This window comes from Ascaphus truei, chromosome 8 (assembly GCF_040206685.1).
Source record: "Ascaphus truei isolate aAscTru1 chromosome 8, aAscTru1.hap1, whole genome shotgun sequence".
NCBI classification, from domain to species: Eukaryota; Metazoa; Chordata; class Amphibia; order Anura; family Ascaphidae; genus Ascaphus; species Ascaphus truei.
Window position 1 is genome coordinate 70,277,025 of NC_134490.1, and position 23,077 is coordinate 70,300,101.

Sequence of the window (23,077 nt, forward strand, 5' to 3'; positions counted from 1 at the left end):
GTGCTATAGGAGTACCTTCTTTTAGGACCAACTCTGCCTCCACACAGACCATTCTGCACTGTATAATTATAGTGTGCACAGATCCTTGCCTGGTCTGCCACTATGGATTTTATTTGCTGTTGGTCTCAAACCACTGTAACCCCCCCCCCCCCCTTGCAGCAGTGTCCTTCCTCGCCATAAAGTGTTCCGCAGAAGTGGGCTTTGGGGATTTTTGGGGTTGGCCGGCGTAAATATTAGTAGATATACAAAGTTGTAAACAGCACCACTGAAAACACAATATATACAAAATCTCTGAGCATGTGGTGCAGGGGAACAAGGGGGAATCCCTGCAAATTCCTATAAATACAGTGATGTTCCCCGCACTTTAAAGATAAAGTATATCGACGCTATATTTGAAGTATTAAATAATTTTTACTTCATTGAAATGTATGTAAATATTAGTGGGAGACCACAATATTTGTCATGGTCTCCTATGTAAATCTGCAGATGAGACGTTTTGCGTGTTTTAATGGTGTCGCCGTGTTCCTTTATAATGCAACACGCTCATTTAACCCCTGTAGTGCCTAGCGGGCCAGCACTGAAGGGGTTACTGATCCTGACCAGCTTGGCAGGGCTTCTGAAACAAAAGGGATAGTACATCTTTAAAATACTCTTGCTGTTCCCCTGGCTATTTCAGGAGGTTGATGTCTCCTCCCTGTTATGTAAATAAACATGACACAAGAGAAGGTAGGCTGTGAAGGGGGTGGTACAGTATCTGCCTAGGAGACCAGCCGCTGTGCCATGGTTTGCCTAGTGCTAGTAATCACTCAGCTGGTGTATGTGCAAGATGATACTGCCTGTGTATGTGTGAGAGAGGCAGGGAAGGGTGTCCACCTTCTGCTCTACCATGGGAGGACAGATAGCCAGGCACACGCTGTATGGTAAGGAGCTAGCCAGCAGTATTCTCTAATCATGTATTGCAGTCAGCGTGTCACTACTTTTCGCTTGTAAATTAATGATGGCTTCCAAAGGTAAGACAGGTCAGATTCCCTGGTGTCGTATGAGATCGCTATAATTACATTTGCATTACAGGTTTGGAAGTATAGTCTGTGTTTTTATCATCTGCGGTGTCTTCTGGTTCATTTAATGCTATGAATGAAAGAGTTGAGTGAGTGTTGTATCAGGGGTTGCTCTTTTTTCCTTTGTGAACCTTCTATCGCACAGACTGGCATAAATAATATCTCGTATAGCTGGATAGTAATTGCAATGACTTTCCGCGCAGCATTCTTGCATTGCTGGGTTTTTGATCTGTGAGGTGCTTCTCCCATCAGGGAATTGATCTCTGCTTCTCAGCTGAGCCTGCGATGTATGAAAGATGTGGATTACAAAAGGTTTTAATGCAAAGAGCATTTCAAGTTAAAAACGTATATGCCTAGATATACAGTACGCAGAATTTGTAGATTTTGCTAAAGCTGTGCTCAACTCACGGTTAAATTCTGTACTATATCATGTTCGGGTTCATACCTTTTGGCTAGATGAGCACATATCAAAAACATGAATTGCAGTGTATACCCTGACACTTGTGTAGCAAATAATTGTACATCTTTGTGCTGAATGTACCAGTAATGTATATCCACTCTATGGGTAAAATATGGGTAATTTGTGATAAATGCACTTTTTTCCTAATGTTAATTTAGTGCACGTTACAGGTATATTGTATATTATAAGGGAATGCACACACAAACCCGCTGAGTGATTCGCTGGTACTAATGTTGCTGAATACGGGAGTCATTTTATCAAAATATCCTGTTTGCAAATTATAGTGCAATAATCTGGCAGCGAAAGGGGAACTCTTTACTGCCAGGAATCTTTGATAAAAAGACACTGCAGGTGTCACGCAGGTACAGAGACACTGCGGCTGTCACGCAGGTACAGACACTGCAGGTGTCGCGCAGGTACAGAGACACTGCAGGTGTCGCGCAGGTACAGAGACGCTGCGGCTGTCACGCAGGTACAGAGACACTGCAGGTGTCACGCAGGTACAGAGACACTGCGGCTGTCGCGCAGGTACAGAGACACTGCGGCTGTCGCGCAGGTACAGAGACACCGCGGCTGTCGCGCAGGTAAAGAGACACTGCGGCTGTCACGCAGGTACAGAGACACTGCGGCTGTCGCGCAGGTACAGAGACGCTGCGGCTGTCGCGCAGGTACAGAGACGCTGCGGCTGTCGCGCAGGTACAGAGACACTGCGGCTGTTGCGCAGGTACAGAGACACTGCGGCTGTCACGCAGGTACAAAGACACTGCGGCTGTCACGCAGGTACAGAGACACGCGGCTGTCACGCAGGTACAGAGACACTGCGGCTGTCACGCAGGTACAGAGACACCGCGGCTGTCACGCAGGTACAGAGACACCGCGGCTGTCGCGCAGGTACAGAGACACTGCCGCTGCCGCGCAGGTACAGAGACACCGCGGCTGTCGCGCAGGTACAGAGACACTGCAGGTGTCACGCAGGTACAGAGACACTGCAGGTGTCGCGCAGGTACAGAGACACTGCGGCTGTCACGCAGGTACAGAGACACTGCGGCTGTCGCGCAGGTACAGAGACACGCGGCTGTCACACAGGTACAGAGACACTGCGGCTGTCGCGCAGGTACAGAGACACGCGGCTGTCACACAGGTACAGAGACGCTGCGGCTGTCGCGCAGGTACAGAGACACTGCGGCTGTCGCGCAGGTACAGAGACACTGCGGCTGTCACGCAGGTACAGAGACACCGCGGCTGTCGCGCAGGTACAGAGACACCGCCGCTGTCGCGCAGGTACAGAGACACCGCGGCTGTCGCGCAGGTACAGAGACACCGCGGCTGTCGCGCAGGTACAGAGACACCGCGGCTGTCGCGCAGGTACAGAGACACTGCGGCTGTCGCGCAGGTACAGAGACACTGCCGCTGTCGCGCAGGTACAGAGACACTGCCGCTGTCGCGCAGGTACAGAGACACCGCGGCTGTCGCGCAGGTACAGAGACACCGCGGCTGTCACGCAGGTACAGAGACACCGCGGCTGTCACGCAGGTACAGAGACACTGCGGCTGCAGGTACAGAGACACTGCCGCTGTCGCGCAGGTACAGAGACACTGCGGCTGTCGCGCAGGTAAAGAGACACTGCGGCTGTCACGCAGGTACAGAGACACTGCGGCTGTCGCGCAGGTACAGAGACACTGCGGCTGTCGCGCAGGTACAGAGACACGCGGCTGTCACGCAGGTACAGAGACGCTGCGGCTGTCGCGCAGGTACAGAGACGCTGCGGCTGTCACGCAGGTACAGAGACACCGCGGCTGTCGCGCAGGTACAGAGACACCGCGGCTGTCGCGCAGGTACAGAGACACTGCGGCTGTCGCGCAGGTACAGAGACACTGCCGCTGTCACGCAGGTACAGAGACACGCGGCTGTCGCGCAGGTACAGAGACACTGCGGCTGTCGCGCAGTTACAGAGACACTGCCGCTGTCTCGCAGGTACAGAGACACGCGGCTGTCGCGCAGGTACAGAGACACTGCGGCTGTCGCGCAGGTACAGAGACACTGCGGCTGTCGCGCAGGTACAGAGACACTGCCGCTGTCTCGCAGGTACAGAGACACGCGGCTGTCGCGCAGGTACAGAGACACTGCCGCTGTCTCGCAGGTACAGAGACACGCGGCTGTCGCGCAGGTACAGAGACACCGCGGCTGTCGCGCAGGTACAGAGACACTGCGGCTGTCGCGCAGGTACAGAGACACTGCCGCTGTCACGCAGGTACAGAGACACGCGGCTGTCGCGCAGGTACAGAGACACTGCGGCTGTCGCGCAGTTACAGAGACACTGCCGCTGTCTCGCAGGTACAGAGACACGCGGCTGTCGCGCAGGTACAGAGACACTGCGGCTGTCGCGCAGGTACAGAGACACTGCCGCTGTCTCGCAGGTACAGAGACACGCGGCTGTCGCGCAGGTACAGAGACACTGCCGCTGTCTCGCAGGTACAGAGACACGCGGCTGTCGCGCAGGTACAGAGACACCGCGGCTGTCACGCAGGTACAGAGACACTGCGGCTGTCACGCAGGTACAGAGACACTGCGGCTGTCACGCAGGTACAGAGACGGCCCCACAGCCATACAAAAGTAGTCTGATCTTATAATATAAAGAGATGTGACTGACCCTAGAATAAAGATAAGTGACCGTTCCAGTTAACCATTTGTGGCTGGAGGGTGAGATAAAAGAAACCTGTTGTCTTACCATTTACTACGTGTCCCTGTGAATGATCCATTCCTGTGCCAGAAATGTTTAGCAGTGATTTAAATGAACAGTGTATTATTGTAATGTACTATAATATATCATGAAAACTCGCACAGAACCCTCCTAGCTTTCCTGCTGCTCACTGCACTTTCCTCTCTCCCTCTCATAATTCATGATGATATGTATACAGCACACAATCAGATTTGTAGAGGATTCCTTTGGCTGAGTGCAACCATCACATGCATCTCATTGGGGAGGAGAGAAAGGGAGAGGACCCTGTGCGTGGACGTGGAGAGATTAATTTAGACAATGTTCAAATCTCCTCAGGGGGCTTTGTGCTCGCTGGAGAATAGAGACAGTATTTAATTTAGGTTGGGAGCAAGGCAGCAAAACCAGAGCTCTATATCCTCATACGAAGCGCACAGAGCAGTTTGCCCCAAATAAATAATTGTATGTCCTTATCGCTGGTTGCGTTTGCATCCCGAGACACGAAGGGTGTTAAACAGATGCATAAAAGGATGGTAAGCACTGTTACAAGCACTTAGCTTTAAAATAACACCCAATTTGACGCTGCATACATCCATAAAGAGGCTATTGTACTGTAACTGATGGCAAATTAATGTTATATTTCCAAGTAACTGTATTTTTGTGCATGATCAGATGATAAAGTGCTCTAAAAGGTGCCGCCTAATACCTCACATCGTCATGGACCTGTCGGAGCTTATTCAGGCTGATTTAGAGCCTAAAAGACACATTAGCACTGCTCTCTCAGGACATACTTGAAAACAAGAAGCGTAGAGACATCAAACTCCATTAGAACAGCGTTTATCCGTAGTCACAATATGGGAATAAACGTGACCATAACGCATTAATTCTTGCATCATGGTTGCATTACTAATATTTCTATGATCGGCTACCAAGGTATGCCATCAAAGGGGTTAATACACAATAAAACTACTTGGCTACCTTAGAAGCTAGTAAAGCATAGCCATGCCATGATTTACTAACGGCTAAGGCTGACAATGGGTTAATCCTACAACCAACGCCCCCCCCATGTCAATTACACCCATCACCCCTCCCCCCTCTATACTAATGGTCAGTAGTCCTATTAGTCAAATGGGGTGTTAAAAAAACCATTACAAATTAAAAAAAAAATACATTTAAAAGATAAACCCATTGATTGTCACTGTGGCTACTAGGCCCTTTCAATATTGGCCTAGATTGCCAATGTGGCTATCGATGGTGACCTGTAATAAAAAAGGGACTACTTACCCCACGCTGGATGAAGGCCATCCTCATCTTCAGGGCGTAAGCCCTCCAGAACCAATCCAATAAAGGGCTGATACCCAGCCATAAAAACATAGCAAGGTCCTGATGGTCAATTCCCCCCCAAAAACTATAAAAAATAATCCAAGGCCCAATGGCCTAAACAAAAGCCAAAGCCATAAAAATAATCGAACATCTGATGGCCTAAACAAAACCCCAAAAAGCAACCATTAAAAATGATCCAAAACCTTATGACCTTTTTGTACCCAAGGCCATGCATGGCCTGCGATGTGGGATTCTCAACTTGACCCAAAGCCCCTCGATCCATTATCTAAAGTCAGACTTAGTGTGAATAGGATCTGAATAAAACTACTGTGGCAAGTTGAATGCAGTTTCTTAGATTGCAGAATATGCACATGTATGTTATACAGTACAGGCATACCCCGGTTTAAGGACACTCACTTTAAGTACACTCGCGAGTAAGTACATCTCGCCCGATTGCAGAACAGTACATGCATCGATAAGTGGGAAAAAGGGAGTGCTTCACTTTAACTACATTTTCGCTTTACATACATGCTCCGGTCCCATTGCGTACGTTAATGTGGGGTATGCCTGTATGTAGGAATTCTGGTTTTAGGTGTTTATTGTTTTGTAAAATCTGTGTTTATTTTTTGTTTTTCCAGTGTTTGAATTGCATTTAATAATCAATGTGTATCGGTGTTAACAATGAAGAACAATTGATACTTTTGAACTTTGGTGTTTATCGGTGCACTCATTTTAGTTTAATTCGCTCATTATTTTGCATTTGTGTCCTACTTGTGACTGGGCTGCTACAAGAGGTGGAATTCAGTTGGAACTGATACTTAACCCAGGAATTTTGATCGGTTTTAACCAGAAGTGTGCGATGATCAACTGGTTGTGTTTTGCAGTTAAAACTTAAAACAGGAATCCCTAGTTATGTGTATATTTTGCATATATAAACACACACCGCCCCTGTAAACACAAAACCCAATCCATCACATTATATATATTTGTCAAAAGGAGCGCTACTGGGATTGTGTATAGAACAAAAGATAAAAAGCCCCAATGCTACATCCAATGTGACAAATTATATAGTTAAAGACTTATCTGTATACCTTCTCATAAGCAAGGCTCATATTGTTCAATTCTTTGGCCAAAGTATTTTACGCCTGCAACCACATCACTGCCCCATCTGTAGGTTCTAACACTGCAAAAAGCTCTCATAACCTCTGTAACGGGGGAGAGCTGTCTTTAATAGACTGGTCACTCACAGGTGCTTGGGAAGAACGGCAATTAAAAAGGTGGGATGAGTGAGTTTGAAACCAGGGAGGAGGGCTCACAAACATCCAAGTTGCTTTACAACCACACACAGCACCTGCAAGCTCCGAACCCAAACCCACCACATCATATATATTTCTGTCCAAAAGAAGTGCTGCTGGGATTATGGGATTGTGACCTCGGGTATAGAACAAAAAGTCTCCGTGTTACATCCAATTTGACCAACCGGTAGTGTTTTCCGGTAAAAACCTAGAACAGGAGTCCCTTGTTATGTGTTTATTTTGTATACATATGTGTACTTACTTAGAAGAATAACAAGCTGAGTGCCGTTTAATATTTCAGCAAACATAATAGCCACATAGTTAACCCTTTCACGAGAAAAGCAACATATACAGGCTGTGTATTGCAGCCTACTCTCCTGTTGGTTGAATACAATGATACGCAGGTAACAGCTGACGGCGCATTAGTTACACTCACTTGAATAGACAATAATGCATTGTTAATATTGCATTATCCTGCATCTCACAATATTAATTAGGAGTCCGTGAAGGCAAAACAGTTAATAGGGAATTCCACGGTGAGATTACACACTACACTTCTATCCTGTAATACACGTAGTTACTAAATAGCAGCCGTGCTCAGCGATGTCAGACTTGCAAAATGTTTCTGAAAATAAACGTTCCAAGTGTGTACGGGTGAGTCTCGCAACTCCTTTCTCAACAAAGTTGAAAGTACGTGGTACTTACCGTGTAAGATAAGTGGTCTCAAACTCAGTCCTCAAAGGCCACCAACAGGCCAGGTTTTATGGATATCCCTGCTTCAGCACAGGTGGCTCAATCAGGGATATCCATCAAACCTGGCCTGCTGCTGTCTTCGATTGAGCCACCTGTGCTGAAGCAGGGATATCCATAAAACCTGGCCTGTTGGTGGCCCTTGAGGACTGAGTTTGAGACCCCCTTGTCTAGATCAAAGCAATGGCGAGCCCCAATCGAATCGGAGACACACTGTACTTACGTCGGGGGAGTACAGGGTGTGTCCCGGGTCTGAGGACTGAGTATTTAAATCGCTTCTCAACAAAATTGTAAGTACGTGGTCTAGATCAGGGGTGCACAAACTGGGGGGGGGGGCGTGAGATTTTTCAGGGGGCGGCGGTTGCAGAGGCCCCGCGCTCTTCCCCAAGGCATTTCAATTAAATGCCGGAGGATTGCGTGAGCCCTCTGCAACTTCCTTTACCTGGTCTCTGGCGACGCATCGCCATGGCAACTCGGCATCAAATGACGCCGTGGGGTCCCGTAACCCCGCTGCATCATTTGACACCGGAGACATGGTAAGGAGGGGGGCAGTGCAGACAGGGGGGCACAGGGGGGAGAGTTTGGGCACCCCTGGTCTAGATCACAGAATCGGAAGAAGAAGATTTAACACACTTGGGACGTTTATTTTCAGTCTCCCTATTGGCGTATTGAAATGTAGTTACTCCAATAAGGGCTATTTATTTGGGGATATTTCTGAATACATCACAACCATGTATTACTAGATTCCTAACTCTTGCATGGTCAAAAAAACCTCAAACTGGGGGAATACTGTGGCACCCTGTTTGTTTTCCTACTCACAATGTAATTATTAATTCACGAAATTGATGAAGGTATCATTTATTTGTTCATTAAATGATTAAATATTGAGTGAAACTATGCTCCCGTTGCTCAGGAATATTTCAGACCAATTAAAATGAATGGAGCTTAATTCTTCCCAAACAAATGGAAGACACTTTGACGGAAAATAAGGAGGATTTTTAGTGAAACGATCCACTAAAAATGGTCAAATACAAATAGACACAGAGCTCCAGATATAAATGTAAAACAATATTGCAAGGACTTCCTCAAAGAGCTGAGTAATACATGGATGTGGGACAATAACACTATGACTGAGTGAGTAAGGGTCTAAAGAAAAGCAGAAGCGGTGGCCACAGTAATGTTAGGTGCACTGTTCAGTGAAAATGCAATAGGTATGTCAGTCACATGGAGCAAGCTTGTGTTAATGGGACAGCTTGTGGGATTCTTCCTGGAGGAGGCGAGTCTTCAACTGAGACATAAATAGAGAGTAAAGATAAGAGCGATTGCAGGCCTATGCAGAGGAGGTAATAGGAGGGATGTAGGATGAGATGCAGAGGAGGAAATAGGAGGGATGTAGGATGAGATGCAGAGGAGGGAATAGGAGGGATGTAGGATGAGATGCAGAGGAGGGATGTAGGATGAGATGCAGAGGAGGGATGTAGGATGAGATGCAGAGGAGGGAATAGGAGGGATGTAGGATGAGATGCAGAAGAGGGAATAGGAGGGATGTAGGATGAGATGCCGAGGAGGGAATAGGAGGGATGTAGGATGAGATGCAGAGGAGGGAATAGGAGGGATGTAGGATGAGATGCAGAGGAGGGAATAGGAGGGATGTAGGGTGAGATGCAGAGGAGGGAATAGGAGGGATGTAGGATGAGATGCAGAGGATGTAATAGGAGGGATGTAGGATGAGATGCAGAGGAGGTAATAGGAGGGATGTAGGATGAGATGTAGAGGAGGGAATAGGAGGGATGTAGGATGAGATGCAGAGGATGTAATAGGAGGGATGTAGGATGAGATGCAGAGGAGGTAATAGGAGGGATGTAGGATGAGATGCAGAGGAGGGAATAGGAGGGATGTAGGATGAGATGCAGAGGAGGAAATAGGAGGGATGTAGGATGAGATGCCGAGGAGGGAATAGGAGGGATGTAGGATGAGATGCAGAGGAGGGATGTAGGATGAGATGCAGAGGAGGGAATAGGAGGGATGTAGGATGAGATGCAGAGGAGGAAATAGGAGGGATGTAGGATGAGATGCCGAGGAGGGAATAGGAGCGATGTAGGATGAGATGCAGAGGAGGGATGTAGGATGAGATGTAGAGGAGGGAATAGGAGGGATGTAGGATGAGATGCAGAGGAGGGATGTAGGATGAGATGCAGAGGAGGTAATTGGAGGGATGTAGGATGAGATGTAGAGGAGGGAATAGGAGGGATGTAGGATGAGATGCAGAGGAGGGATGTAGGATGAGATGCAGAGGAGGGAATAGGAGGGATGTAGGATGAGATGCGAGGAGGGAATAGGAGGGATGTAGGATGAGATGCAGAGGAGGGAATAGGAGGGATGTAGGATGAGATGCAGAGGAGGGAATAGGAGGGATGTAGGATGAGATGCAGAGGAGGGAATAGGAGGGATGTAGGAAGAGATGCAGAGGAGGGAATAGGAGGGATGTAGGATGAGATGCAGAGGAGGGAATAGGAGGGATGTAGGGTGAGATGCAGAGGAGGGAATAGGAGGGATGTAGGATGAGATGTAGAGGAGGGAATAGGAGGGATGTAGGATGAGATGCCGAGGAGGGAATAGGAGGGATGTAGGATGAGATGTAGAGGAGGGAATAGGAGGGATGTAGGATGAGATGCAGAGGAGGGAATAGGAGGGATGTAGGGTGAGATGCAGAGGAGGGAATAGGAGGGATGTAGGATGAGATGCAGAGGAGGGAATAGGAGGGATGTAGGATGAGATGCAGAGGAGGTAATTGGAGGGATGTAGGATGAGATGCAGAGGAGGGAATAGGAGGGATGTAGGATGAGATGCAGAGGAGGGAATAGGAGGGATGTAGGAAGAGATGCAGAGGAGGGAATAGGAGGGATGTAGGGTGAGATGCAGAGGGGGTAATTGGAGGGATGTAGGATGAGATGCAGAGGAGGGAATAGGAGGGATGTAGGATGAGATGCAGAGGAGGGAATAGGAGGGATGTAGGAAGAGTTGCAGAGGAGGGAATAGGAGGGATGTAGGATGAGATGCAGAGGAGGTAATAGGAGGGATGTAGGATGAGATGCAGAGGAGGGAATAGGAGGGATGTAGGATGAGATGCAGAGGAGGGAATAGGAGGGATGTAGGATGAGATGCAGAGGAGGGATGTAGGATGAGATGCAGAGGAGGGAATAGGAGGGATGTAGGATGAGATGCAGAGGAGGGAATAGGAGGGATGTAGGATGAGATGCAGAGGAGGGAATAGGAGGGATGTAGGATGAGATGCAGAGGAGGGATGTAGGATGAGATGCAGAGGAGGGAATAGGAGGGATGTAGGATGAGATGCAGAGGAGGGAATAGGAGGGATGTAGGATGAGATGCAGAGGAGGGATGTAGGATGAGATGCAGAGGAGGGAATAGGAGGGATGTTGGATGAGATGCAGAGGAGGGAATAGGAGGGATGTAGGATGAGATGCAGAGGAGGGAATAGGAGGGATGTAGGATGAGATGCCGAGGAGGGAATAGGAGGGATGTAGGATGAGATGCAGAGGAGGGAATAGGAGGGATGTAGGATGAGATGCAGAGGAGGGAATAGGAGGGATGTAGGAAGAGATGCAGAGGAGGTAATAGGAGGGATGTAGGATGAGATGCCGAGGAGGTAATAGGAGGGATGTAGGATGAGATGCAGAGGAGGGAATAGGAGGGATGTAGGATGAGATGCAGAGGATGTAATAGGAGGGATGTAGGATGAGATGCAGAGGAGGGAATAGGAGGGATGTAGGATGAGATGCAGAGGAGGGAATAGGAGGGATGTAGGGTGAGATGCAGAGGAGGGAATAGGAGGGATGTAGGATGAGATGCAGAGGAGGGAATAGGAGGGATGTAGGATGAGATGCAGAGGAGGGAATAGGAGGGATGTAGGGTGAGATGCAGAGGAGGGAATAGGAGGGATGTAGGATGAGATGCAGAGGAGGGAATAGGAGGGATGTAGGATGAGATGCCGAGGAGGGAATAGGAGGGATGTAGGATGAGATGCAGAGGAGGGAATAGGAGGGATGTAGGATGAGATGCAGAGGAGGGAATAGGAGGGATGTAGGATGAGATGCAGAGGAGGGATGTAGGATGAGATGCAGAGGAGGGAATAGGAGGGATGTAGGATGAGATGCAGAGGAGGGAATAGGAGGGATGTAGGATGAGATGCAGAGGAGGGAATAGGAGGGATGTAGGATGAGATGCAGAGGAGGGATGTAGGATGAGATGCAGAGGAGGGAATAGGAGGGATGTAGGATGAGATGCAGAGGAGGGAATAGGAGGGATGTAGGATGAGATGCAGAGGAGGGAATAGGAGGGATGTAGGATGAGATGCAGAGGAGGGAATAGGAGGGATGTAGGATGAGATGCAGAGGAGGGATGTAGGATGAGATGCAGAGGAGGAAATAGGAGGGATGTAGGATGAGATGCAGAGGAGGGAATAGGAGGGATGTAGGATGAGATGCAGAGGAGGGATGTAGGATGAGATGCAGAGGAGGGAATAGGAGGGATGTAGGATGAGATGCAGAGGAGGGAATAGGAGGGATGTAGGATGAGATGCAGAGGAGGGAATAGGAGGGATGTAGGATGAGATGCCGAGGAGGGAATAGGAGGGATGTAGGATGAGATGCAGAGGAGGGAATAGGAGGGATGTAGGATGAGATGCAGAGGAGGGAATAGGAGGGATGTAGGAAGAGATGCAGAGGAGGTAATAGGAGGGATGTAGGATGAGATGCCGAGGAGGTAATAGGAGGGATGTAGGATGAGATGCAGAGGAGGGAATAGGAGGGATGTAGGATGAGATGCAGAGGATGTAATAGGAGGGATGTAGGATGAGATGCAGAGGAGGGAATAGGAGGGATGTAGGATGAGATGCAGAGGAGGGAATAGGAGGGATGTAGGGTGAGATGCAGAGGAGGGAATAGGAGGGATGTAGGATGAGATGCAGAGGAGGGAATAGGAGGGATGTAGGGTGAGATGCAGAGGAGGGAATAGGAGGGATGTAGGATGAGATGCAGAGGAGGGAATAGGAGGGATGTAGGATGAGATGCCGAGGAGGGAATAGGAGGGATGTAGGATGAGATGCAGAGGAGGGAATAGGAGGGATGTAGGATGAGATGCAGAGGAGGGAATAGGAGGGATGTAGGATGAGATGCAGAGGAGGGAATAGGAGGGATGTAGGGTGAGATGCAGAGGAGGGAATAGGAGGGATGTAGGATGAGATGCAGAGGAGGTAATAGGAGGGATGTAGGATGAGATGCAGAGGAGGTAATAGGAGGGATGTAGGATGAGATGCCGAGGAGGGAATAGGAGGGATGTAGGGTGAGATGCAGAGGAGGGAATAGGAGGGATGTAGGATGAGATGCAGAGGAGGGAATAGGAGGGATGTAGGATGAGATGCAGAGGAGGGAATAGGAGGGATGTAGGATGAGATGCAGAGGAGGGAATAGGAGGGATGTAGGATGAGATGCAGAGGAGGTAATAGGAGGGATGTAGGATGAGATGCAGAGGAGGGAATAGGAGGGATGTAGGATGAGATGCAGAGGAGGTAATAGGAGGGATGTAGGATGAGATGCCGAGGAGGGAATAGGAGGGATGTAGGATGAGATGCAGAGGAGGGAATAGGAGGGATGTAGGGTGAGATGCAGAGGAGGGAATAGGAGGGATGTAGGATGAGATGCAGAGGAGGGAATAGGAGGGATGTAGGGTGAGATGCAGAGGAGGGAATAGGAGGGATGTAGGATGAGATGCAGAGGAGGGAATAGGAGGGATGTAGGATGAGATGCAGAGGAGGTAATAGGATGGATGTAGGATGAGATGCAGAGGAGGGTTGAGGTTTGTTGCTTTGAAGAAAAAAAATAATTAGGAGGAATCCTAGGAGTTATCTCGGAAGAGGAGGCGTTTAAATGCTGGGGTGGAAAGAGTGAGTTGTGATTCTGACTTGAGTGCTTTGGAAATGAACAGACGGTTACAAGAAGCATAATATTAGAATGAGTGGTTTTAACTGCACAAACAGAAAAGGGAACATACCATATCCCTGCTATATTTTAGAACATGTGAAACAATGGAATTAGGAGAAGTAAAGTGAAGTCCGTATGATGCATTTTGCAGCATTATGTGAAAGATTCTGATCCAGATCCCTTTGTGTGTCTGTCACCCATACACGGCACTCTATACTCTGTAAGGCAGGGGTTCTTGATTCAAGTCCCCAAGACCCCCCAACAGGTCAGGATATCCCTTCAGCACAGGTGGCTCAGTCAAAGACTGACCTTTGGCACTGATGCTGAAACAGGGACAGATTGAGCAACCAGTGCTGAAGCAGGGATATCCTGAAAACCTGACCTGTTGGGGGACGGGGGGGAGGGGTTGAGGACTGGAGTTGAGAAACCCTGTTGTAAGGTATAAAGAAGCTGTTCAGTAAAATGACAATGAACCCAATTTGGAACCATTCTGTGCTCTTGGGGTTTGCGATATATTCTATTATTTTCATAATAAATGAGTATTAATCATAACAAAATAAAGAGCAGCTTTAACAAATAACTGTTTATGGATACCAGATCAGCAGCTGCTACACACTGTATGCCCCCATTTCACCTCGTCAATTTGCATACATCTCATTTCGACACGAAAGCAGCTGAACATCTGGTATTTAGAAGTGTTTCATGTGTAAAAAAAATGAGCATCGAATACTCTTTGAAATCCACCAATCCCAGTGGCCAGCAGGATGGTTGTACTTTTCAATGCCAAGAGGGAGCGTACGGTATGTTTTCGGGATCCAGTTTCATACTGTATGAATGCACTGCATGTGGGAAGAAGGGCCATGAATCTAGATACACACACTGTGTAGTTAATAGTAAAAGTAGGGCAACTGCTGGATTTGGTCATATGTAATTTATCAATAAACCTCATCATTTTTCAACCACACATGATATAAGTTATGGTGGGTAATAAAAGTGACACAAAGCCTCCACTGTACAGTACACAGCAAATACAAATATCGCTTGTGAGCACATTCACATCTCAGACAGGTCTGCAACCCTGTCTTTCCCTCATTATAACCCAGCATACAGTGCTTCCAGGCAGGGATTCTGGGAAATGACATGTAAATAAGCACACAGTGTCACATTTTACACACACACACACACACACACACACACACACACACACACACACACACACACACACACACACACACACACACACACACACACTACATTGAGTACTTCTTAATTATATGCAAATGAGGCAAAATAACTACTGTAGTTGATTGGCTTTTGATCACCAGTTAATGCCTTTCCTGGCAGTAATTATTACTTAATTTAAGTATTGATACAAACCCGTTATTAATGCTCATATTTTACATGAAGAAATAGCTGTAATCTCTGATTTTCAAATGCGGTATAGGGATTACTCACGTGCTGGCTTGCGACAAGTATTGGATGCAGTACCTTATACTGTAGCAAGCAGGTATCTCGGAGCCTTAGCATGAATGCCAGATTGGATCATCACAACTGTCCCATACAGTAGAAGCATCACAGGCAGACACTTTTAGGGTTGAGCAATTTAATATGGTTTATTAATATTGTCAACACAACTACTGTTGATTCCTTTAGTGGTGAATGTGTCTATTATATATTGGCCTCTTCATCTGTTGGGGCACTATTCACTAAATTACTCTAGATCAGTGATCCCCAACTCCAGTCCTGAAGGTACGCTAACAGTCCAGTTTTTAAGGATTTCTTGTGTTTTCATCCTAAATTTCCTGCTTTTTCTCCACTGTTGCTGAACATTGAGTGGCTTCCCATGTAGTCACTAAACTTGGTTACTGGCTGGCCCTGAGGCAGTGAGTCTCAGAGGAGCATCAGGAGTTACAGGCTCCCCAAATGAGTCAGTGGGGAATCCCATTTCCCTATGTTGGCCACTATGGACCGTTTATTCCCTTGGGAGGCAAGGTTTTCACCTTTTATCAAACTAATGTATGTAAAAACAAGTAGAAGGAATGTTATGTTTTCGTGAACAAGACCTTTTGCAGGACCACAGACTCCAGGCAAAAGCCAACCCAATTAAAATGGTTCAAGTAGTAGACTACCCCTTTCTCAAATCCTTTAGTTTGATTCCAGTTTGTATATAAATATGAATAATGAAACCATGTTCTGCATGTATAATATTCCTAAATTAAGGATGGATAAGTTATGTGCTAATAGCCCCTATTCAGTATAATATTTGTGTGTGTATATATATATATATATATATATATATATATATATATATATATATAATCAATAAAAAGATCACTTGTGAGCACATTCACATGTCTTAGGCAGGTCTACAACCCTGCCTTTCACCATTATCCCCAGCATACAGCGCTTCCACTGCAGCAAGGGATTCTGGGAAATGACATGCAAATGAGCACACAATGTGTCACCTTTTGTCTGAAAATCCATTGTTACACAGAGCCCATATAACCTAATGCTCGCTTTTAACACAGATTTAAAAGCAAAGCCAGAGAAACCATTCACAAACATGTTTCAACCTTTATTTTTATTTCCTATATTGTTGCCTTTTTCACCCACAATAACTTAAAACGTGTGTGTATATATATATATATATATATATATATATATATATATATGAAGCGCAGGGAATCTCCAGAGCTGAACCCCGTTAATTTCAGCTCCGGGGACCCCCTGCTTCCAGAGATACTTACCACCAAAGTAGGTGCCGGTAGCTGCTCTTGCTCAGCAAGCTGGGCTTTAAAGTTCAAAGGTCCCGCGTCACATGGGCCAGTAGGAAGCCGCACTGATGAGGTCACGGCTTCCTATTGGCCCGCAGGGCGGGAAATCTTTGAAGAGCAGACATATTGTGAACCCTGGTAAATGAGCAGAGCAGCTTCTGCCACCTTGTTCAGAAGTAAGTATCTCCAGAAGCAGGGGGCCCCCCATAGCTGATATTAACGGGGTTCAGCTCCGGAGACACCCGGCTTAAAACATGTAGAAAATTAAAAAAAACTATTGGCAAAAAAACCCCACCGGTTTGGATTGCCGCTGTAAATGAATAGGACTAATATCTTCTCAAGCGTTGGGAGGCTGCTTCAATGTTCAATACTGTAAGTGTTTCTAACATACAGTATGATCTGATATAGTTAGTCGCACACGTAGCTATTGTGCATTACTTATTGTTGCACGCTTGCGATCACTATTGCTGTGTGCTACATAATTCACAATGGCTTCTTTTCCATGGCATTATTTTGCATGCTTACATTGGGCTTTGTTCTTTCCTATCACACGCAGGGTTTGTTTAGTAAATACTGTAATGCTTATTTATAGGATGCACTCGCCGGCTGCATGTGTGACCCTCCCGTGTGCTTTCTCTACGGGCGCTGTTCTTGTTTTGGAAAGGTATCGAGTATTTCCATGTGTTAAATTGAAACATCGCATGCTTGGATTGCCAAGCTTCTCCAAAAATATTGGGCACAATTGTGAAAGGTGCTCGAGACACACGCACCCCTCTTACTGCTCCATGCTGTTTCCTCTCCTTGGCTCCGCCACCAGGCTCCTAACACCTCATCCTGATTGCCTGCTGCTGGGTAATGCAGCCAATCAGGATGGAGGAAGCTGCCTAGCAATAGCCCTGCCCTCTCCCGCTCAGGGAAATCCCCCCCCCCCCCCCCCAAGCCAGGTCACATATCCGGAGAGGTAATACTGGACACATACAGTAGAGGCAACGTTTATTCTAACATTTGCCGTAAACTAGCCGGGTTACATTCTGGGTATGTGCTGGGTATGTGCTGGGTATGTGCTGGGTATGTGCTGGGCTAGTTTGAGGCACGTTTAAGGCATTTCTGCATTGACTAACGACCCATAGGATTAACACAGCAGGGATCCCTGGCAGTCCAATCCAGTTTGAATGGGACTGCCAGGGACCCCCCGCTGTTAATCTGATAGGCCATTAATCAATGCAGAAATGCTGGGGCTAGTTTAAGGAAAGTTTAAGGCATGTATTCAGAATGTACCTGGGTGTACCTGGGTCTTTTGGGGAATTGCCACTGGTTTTTGTTAGAATAAGAGTTGCCTCTACTGTACATGTCCAGTATTGCCTCCATTTTTTTTTACTGGACAGAGTGTCTAAATTTAGGACAGTCCAGTTCAATACCGGACACCTGGCAACCGTTGATGTTTTTCTCCTCTCGTTTGGCTGGTGGATTGCTTGTTCCACAATTCTGGCAATTTGTGGGGTGGGTCTGAATCCACAAGCAGAAGCAGATATATCGAAATGCTTGGGTCAAAGAAACTGGTAGGAGAAGCAAAAACATAAATGAATATGCTTAAACTTGAAGCAGCAATCCCCCCCAACCCCCAGGAGCTGATATGAGTTTAATGCCTATAATGTTAGTATGTTGTCCCCCCTGCTTCTGTACATCATCAAAATAATATAATCCTTTAGATCAGTGGTGCTCAACTCCAGTCCTCATCCCCCCCCTCCCTCCCTCCCTCTCCCCCTCCCTCCCTCTCCCCCCCCCCCTCCCTCCCTCTCCCCCCCCCCTCCCTCCCTCTCCCCCCCCCTCCCTCCCTCTCCCCCCCCTTCCTCCCTCTCCCCCCCCCTCCCTCCCCCTCCTTCCCACTCCCCCCCCGTCCCCCTCCCTCCCCCCTCTCCCCCTTCCTCCCCCTCTTCCCTCCCCCCCTCCCCCTCTTCCCTCCCCCCGCCCCTCCCTCCCCCTCTCTCTCCCCCCCTCCCCCCTCTTCCCTCCCCCTCTTCCCTCCCCCTCCCCCCGCCTTCCCCTCTCTCTCTCCCCCCCTCTCTCTCCACCTCCCCCCCCCTCTCTCTCCCCCTCCCCCCCCTCCCCCTCTTGAAATGTTGGCAGATGGTGGAATAATATACTTTAGCAAGCAAATTCGAAGTGCTCGCTCCTTTCTCTGTTGACTACTCCTGTACATAACTTACACATTTTTGTGAAATGTATCAAAAAGTCTCTCTAGTATTGTTCATGTAAGTACTATAGTTTTATTGAATGCAAGAACAGACAAATCCCTTAATAAATGTGGACAGCTATCATAGTGTTGAATTCCTTGGGTAAAAAACATTTATTGTGCATTTTCCTCTTCAGAAAGCACTGAATTGGCAATAAAATAATTGGGTAGCTGAATGCATGATGACTGTAAATGTTAATTCATTAATGTGGACTTAATCACTGACACAGAAAGCAACAAGCAATTATTGGGGAAATGACCGTCTGCTCTGAAATGCTTCTCCGTGTGCTGCAATGCCCTGTGACCTTGAAGGGGTTAACATGAGAAGCATTAATAATACATTGAGCATCGATGATTCACGGTATAGAGCAGCTCATAGGAAAGCTAAGAAAATCTTCAAGCAGCAAACACTATGGGTGGGGAGGGGGGGGTTATTCATGAAGCTGCAATAGTGCCCCTGTGGGCATCATCACAGTGTAATGACTACCCCCCTGTGACATGCGGAAAGGAAAATAATTCCTATTGGAAAAGTTGTTCTGTATATTCTTTGCAGTCACACTGGCGGAAGCTGACAGTCTCTCTGTTGGAAGCTGTCACTGTTTCCAGTGAAGTCCCACTCGTAGTAAGGGGGTTTTGAGCCATTTTATAAATCATCAATATATCCCACATACTAATCGCACACATTGGGAGTTATTCATGAAAGTGCAATGGTGTCAATCAGGGCTCTACTGCATGGAAACTAGGATTGACGTTATTGAAGGCGATATTGCCCCAATTGGTACTATTGTAGTTTAATGAATAACGTAGATAGTAAGCTCTTTGGGGTAAGAACTCCTTTTCCTAATGTCTACATCTTTTATGTTGAAGCACTTATACTTATGGCAGGTGTATTACTGTTCTAAAGCACTATGTGCAAGTACATTGATGGCACTATATAAATAAAAATATACATACACAACCCCATGATATTAACTCTGGGGGGTGGGGGTGGGGGGGGAGCAGGCTAAATGTATCTGAGTCATTGGAGAGCAGGAGTATGTACGTATGTATGTCTTTATTCATATAGCGCCATTAATGTACATAGCGCTTCACAGCAGTAATACACGTCACAATCATATAAATAACAAATAACACATGAAGGGAAGAAGTGCTTCAGACATAAAAGTAACATTTAGGAAAATGAGTCCCTGTTCTGAAGAGCTTACTATCTAGGATGATTCAGGCTCTATAACCTCCCAGGCAATTAACAGTTTTCTACAACAGGTGTGCGCAAAATGGGGGACGGATGATTTTCTGGGGGGGGGGGGGGGGGGGAGGGGCACGTCTGTTACAGAGGCCCTGCGCTTCCCTGAAAGCAGATAAAATAAATGCCGGGGATTGCATGAGGCCTCTGTAACTTTTTTACTTGCCTTCCCTTCCAGCGACGTGTCTCCATGGCGTCAGTGGGGTGATGTCACGTTGCCATGGCATTTGTGACGTCACATGACCCCGCTACGTCGTTTGACGCCGGAGCTGTGTAGGGAGGGGGGGGGGGCACAAGACGGAGGGTAGAGGAGACGGGGACGCATGTAAGAAACTTTGCACACCCCTGTGCTACACAAATAGATGAACCTGTGTAGTATCCTTCTTCTTATCAGTATAATCAATGGGTCATTAGAAGGCCTGGGTGTATGAGCAGTACATGCAGACAGTACACATACAGGATGTCACTGTTTTAATGATATCTATTCATTAGCTTTGGATTTCAACTAAACACCAGCTAAAATATCTAGGAGGGTTTAGCAGAATGTGGTTGTACATTATGACGCTGGTTGAAGTTTGCTAAACATTTACACGTTTTGCAAAGGGTTAATGCATAAGCCATGCATCAGTAGAGGCCAGCACTTGTCTTTCAAATATATCTCACGTTGGGTTTTCTAAACAGCGCAGCAGGTTTATTTTCAGGGGATACATGAAATGCTGGTTTTAATGTTATTATTCCTGCCTCTGTAGCACTGATAGTATTATTATTATTATTATTATGTTACAAAATGATATAACGTTGTGGTTAAACAGAACTATTAAAAGTTAATAGAAGGTTACAGCCATAAATGGAAACAATGTGAGAGGTGAGGACCTGTATATATAGTGCAAGGGTGGGCAACTCCAGTCTTCAAGGGCCACCAACAGGTCAGGTTTTAAGAATGAGCCACGGAGTGAGCCACCTGTGCTGAAGCATGGATATCCTTAAAACCTGACCCGTTGGTGGCCCTTGAGGACTAGAGTTGCCCACCCCTGCTACAGAGCTTATTTAATTTAAATGGACTGTTGATATATTTGTCTATACATGATACTGCATAAGGCTACGGCCCCGCTGCCTGCGCTGCACGTGCGCCTGCGAGGCTGGCGGCGCGTGCTGCCGAGTTCTCCGGTCTGCAGTGAGCTGCAGGGGAAAGACGGGGGGGCGTGATGGGGGGGTGATGGGGGCGCGGCCATGACATCACCCGGCAGGTTTGCCCTCATTGGCTGAACTGCCGAGGGGGCGTGGCCTAGCGCTCCGTCGCTAGTTCTTAATTCAATTTTTATGTATCCCTGAAAAACTGTCGGCTCAGCGCGGCGGCCGCCCCTCGCACCGGCACCGGCCCCGGCCCCATTGAGGGGCGGCTCTTGTCCCCACAGCGCCCGCCATAGCGAGCGCTGCAGCAGCCAGCGGGGACCAAGCCTTAGATCTTTCTTCTTTTTGTAGCAGACATTAGCTGAACATAACAGGATATTCACAACCTTAATTTTTACCCTGCTCTCTAAACCTGTAAGTACCATGCTATTCCGGGGGACTGGCCTGTATTGTGCTCTATTGATTTTCCCATCTCAGTGATTGTGTTAGGACACAGCTGGGACTTCCTTTCATATCTTCTTGCTCTGTTGATGAAGAACTAAACGCTCAGGTCTGGTTTCTCTACCGCAAACTAGGTATACATTTTTGTTCAATGACTGTCCCTAGAAAAAGAGAACAGACAGCATACAAGTGAAGTAAAGGCCTGGATGGTAAGTAAAACCAGTGCTCCAAGGCACACATGCACGTGCAGTCCTTCAGTTCACCTAACTTTTCTATTTGGTATTGTTATCACTGTTTTGTTTTTAATAGCTCCAGCCATAAATACACCACCCTGACAAATGGAAGTTCTTAGGAAATTATAGATGACTAAAATAAAATCATCAGATGTTAAAAGTAGAAATAGGGGAGGTGCCAGTCCCAATTTGCTTGTCTTTGTAGTGGCATGCATAAGATGAATCAGTAAGAAGGAATGTGAGCAGTCTATTCATATCTTTCATGGGGCCCTTTATTCTTCTCTTCAGTCAACACGGGGTTAAAGAAATTGCCAGGAGCTGTGTGCTTGTTATTTGTCTTGGGCATTGAACACTTGGCATTGCCTTTGCCTATTATAAAGCATGACAATGAGGAATGAGGGGCAGATCTTTAAAAACAAGCAGATGTTGTACTGTATTTTGGGAATCTGCAGTGGTGAGGCCCTGCCTGAAAGCATGGAATGATGTAGTGTGTGCATTATGTGTGCATTATGTATGCATTCTCTTCATACCACAATAAAACCTATGGTCACCGTGTTGTTCATCAAGCCGTGTCTCCAGTGTTTAGAAACACATATACAAGATCTTTCTTAGCCACAGCCAAGTTACTAACTATCCAGGTCCATTTCCCTTTGTAAGTGTAACTACTAGTTCCTCATTCCCCTAAATGTGTATTGGTTTATACAAGTCAAAGTTTTTCTTATTATAATAATAATAATAATAATAATAATAAAACCTTTATTTCATACAGCGCTTTTTTTTTAAAATAAAAATTTGTATAATTACAGTACGCAGCATATAGGATCTTTTACAGACACAGTCGCTGCCCAGATGAGATTACAGTCTATGTTTTAGTGCCTAAGGCCCAGGGAAATAAATGACTAACCCAAGTTCACAAGAAGCTGACAGCGGCAATTGAACCAGGTTCATTGTTTCCAGAGTCAGTGTCTTTGCTCACTGAGCCACTGCTTCTCCTTTTATATTGGGAAGCTAACATTCCACCTACTGTAGTTATCCTCTTTAAAACAAGTAGTCTTAATTTACGCTCTCTGAACCTCAACATGGAAATCCTGGAACTTAGTTCTTGCAGAAGCAGTCAGAAAAATCCATTTTCGGAGAATCCGGCCTTCCAATACAAATATGAGGAAATCCAAATATATTAGGATAGGGGAGCGCAAACGTTTTTAGCTGCGCCCCCCTGTCTGTTCCTCCTCAGTCTCGCGCCCCCCTGCACTTGTTTGGCGGCGTCAAATGACGCCACGGGGTCAAGTGACGTCACGTGGCCCTGTTGCCATGGAGACGGACATGTGACGTCACTCCGCAATGTCATTTGACGCTGTGTTGCCATGGCGACGGCCACAGAAAATCTCCGGAATAATGGTAAGTGAGTTGCAGAGGTCTCA

General features: G+C 46.9%; 1 protein-coding gene across 4 annotated transcripts in view; it reads left to right on the plus strand.

Moving 5' to 3' along the window:
- Positions 1 to 23,077, plus strand: part of NEURL1 (neuralized E3 ubiquitin protein ligase 1) — a 278,678-nt gene that overhangs the window by 129,528 nt on the left and 126,073 nt on the right. The window contains exon 1 of one of the 4 annotated variants that reach the window (XM_075612527.1): positions 635 to 920. The exons of 2 other annotated variants lie outside the window; for them this stretch is intronic. In XM_075612527.1, coding sequence (XP_075468642.1) covers positions 887 to 920 — 34 coding nt within the window. In that variant the 5' untranslated portion in view covers positions 635 to 886. Of the gene's footprint in view, positions 1 to 634; positions 1,011 to 23,077 lie in introns of those variants that run through there. One more of the 4 variants, XM_075612528.1, reaches the window with a different exon arrangement.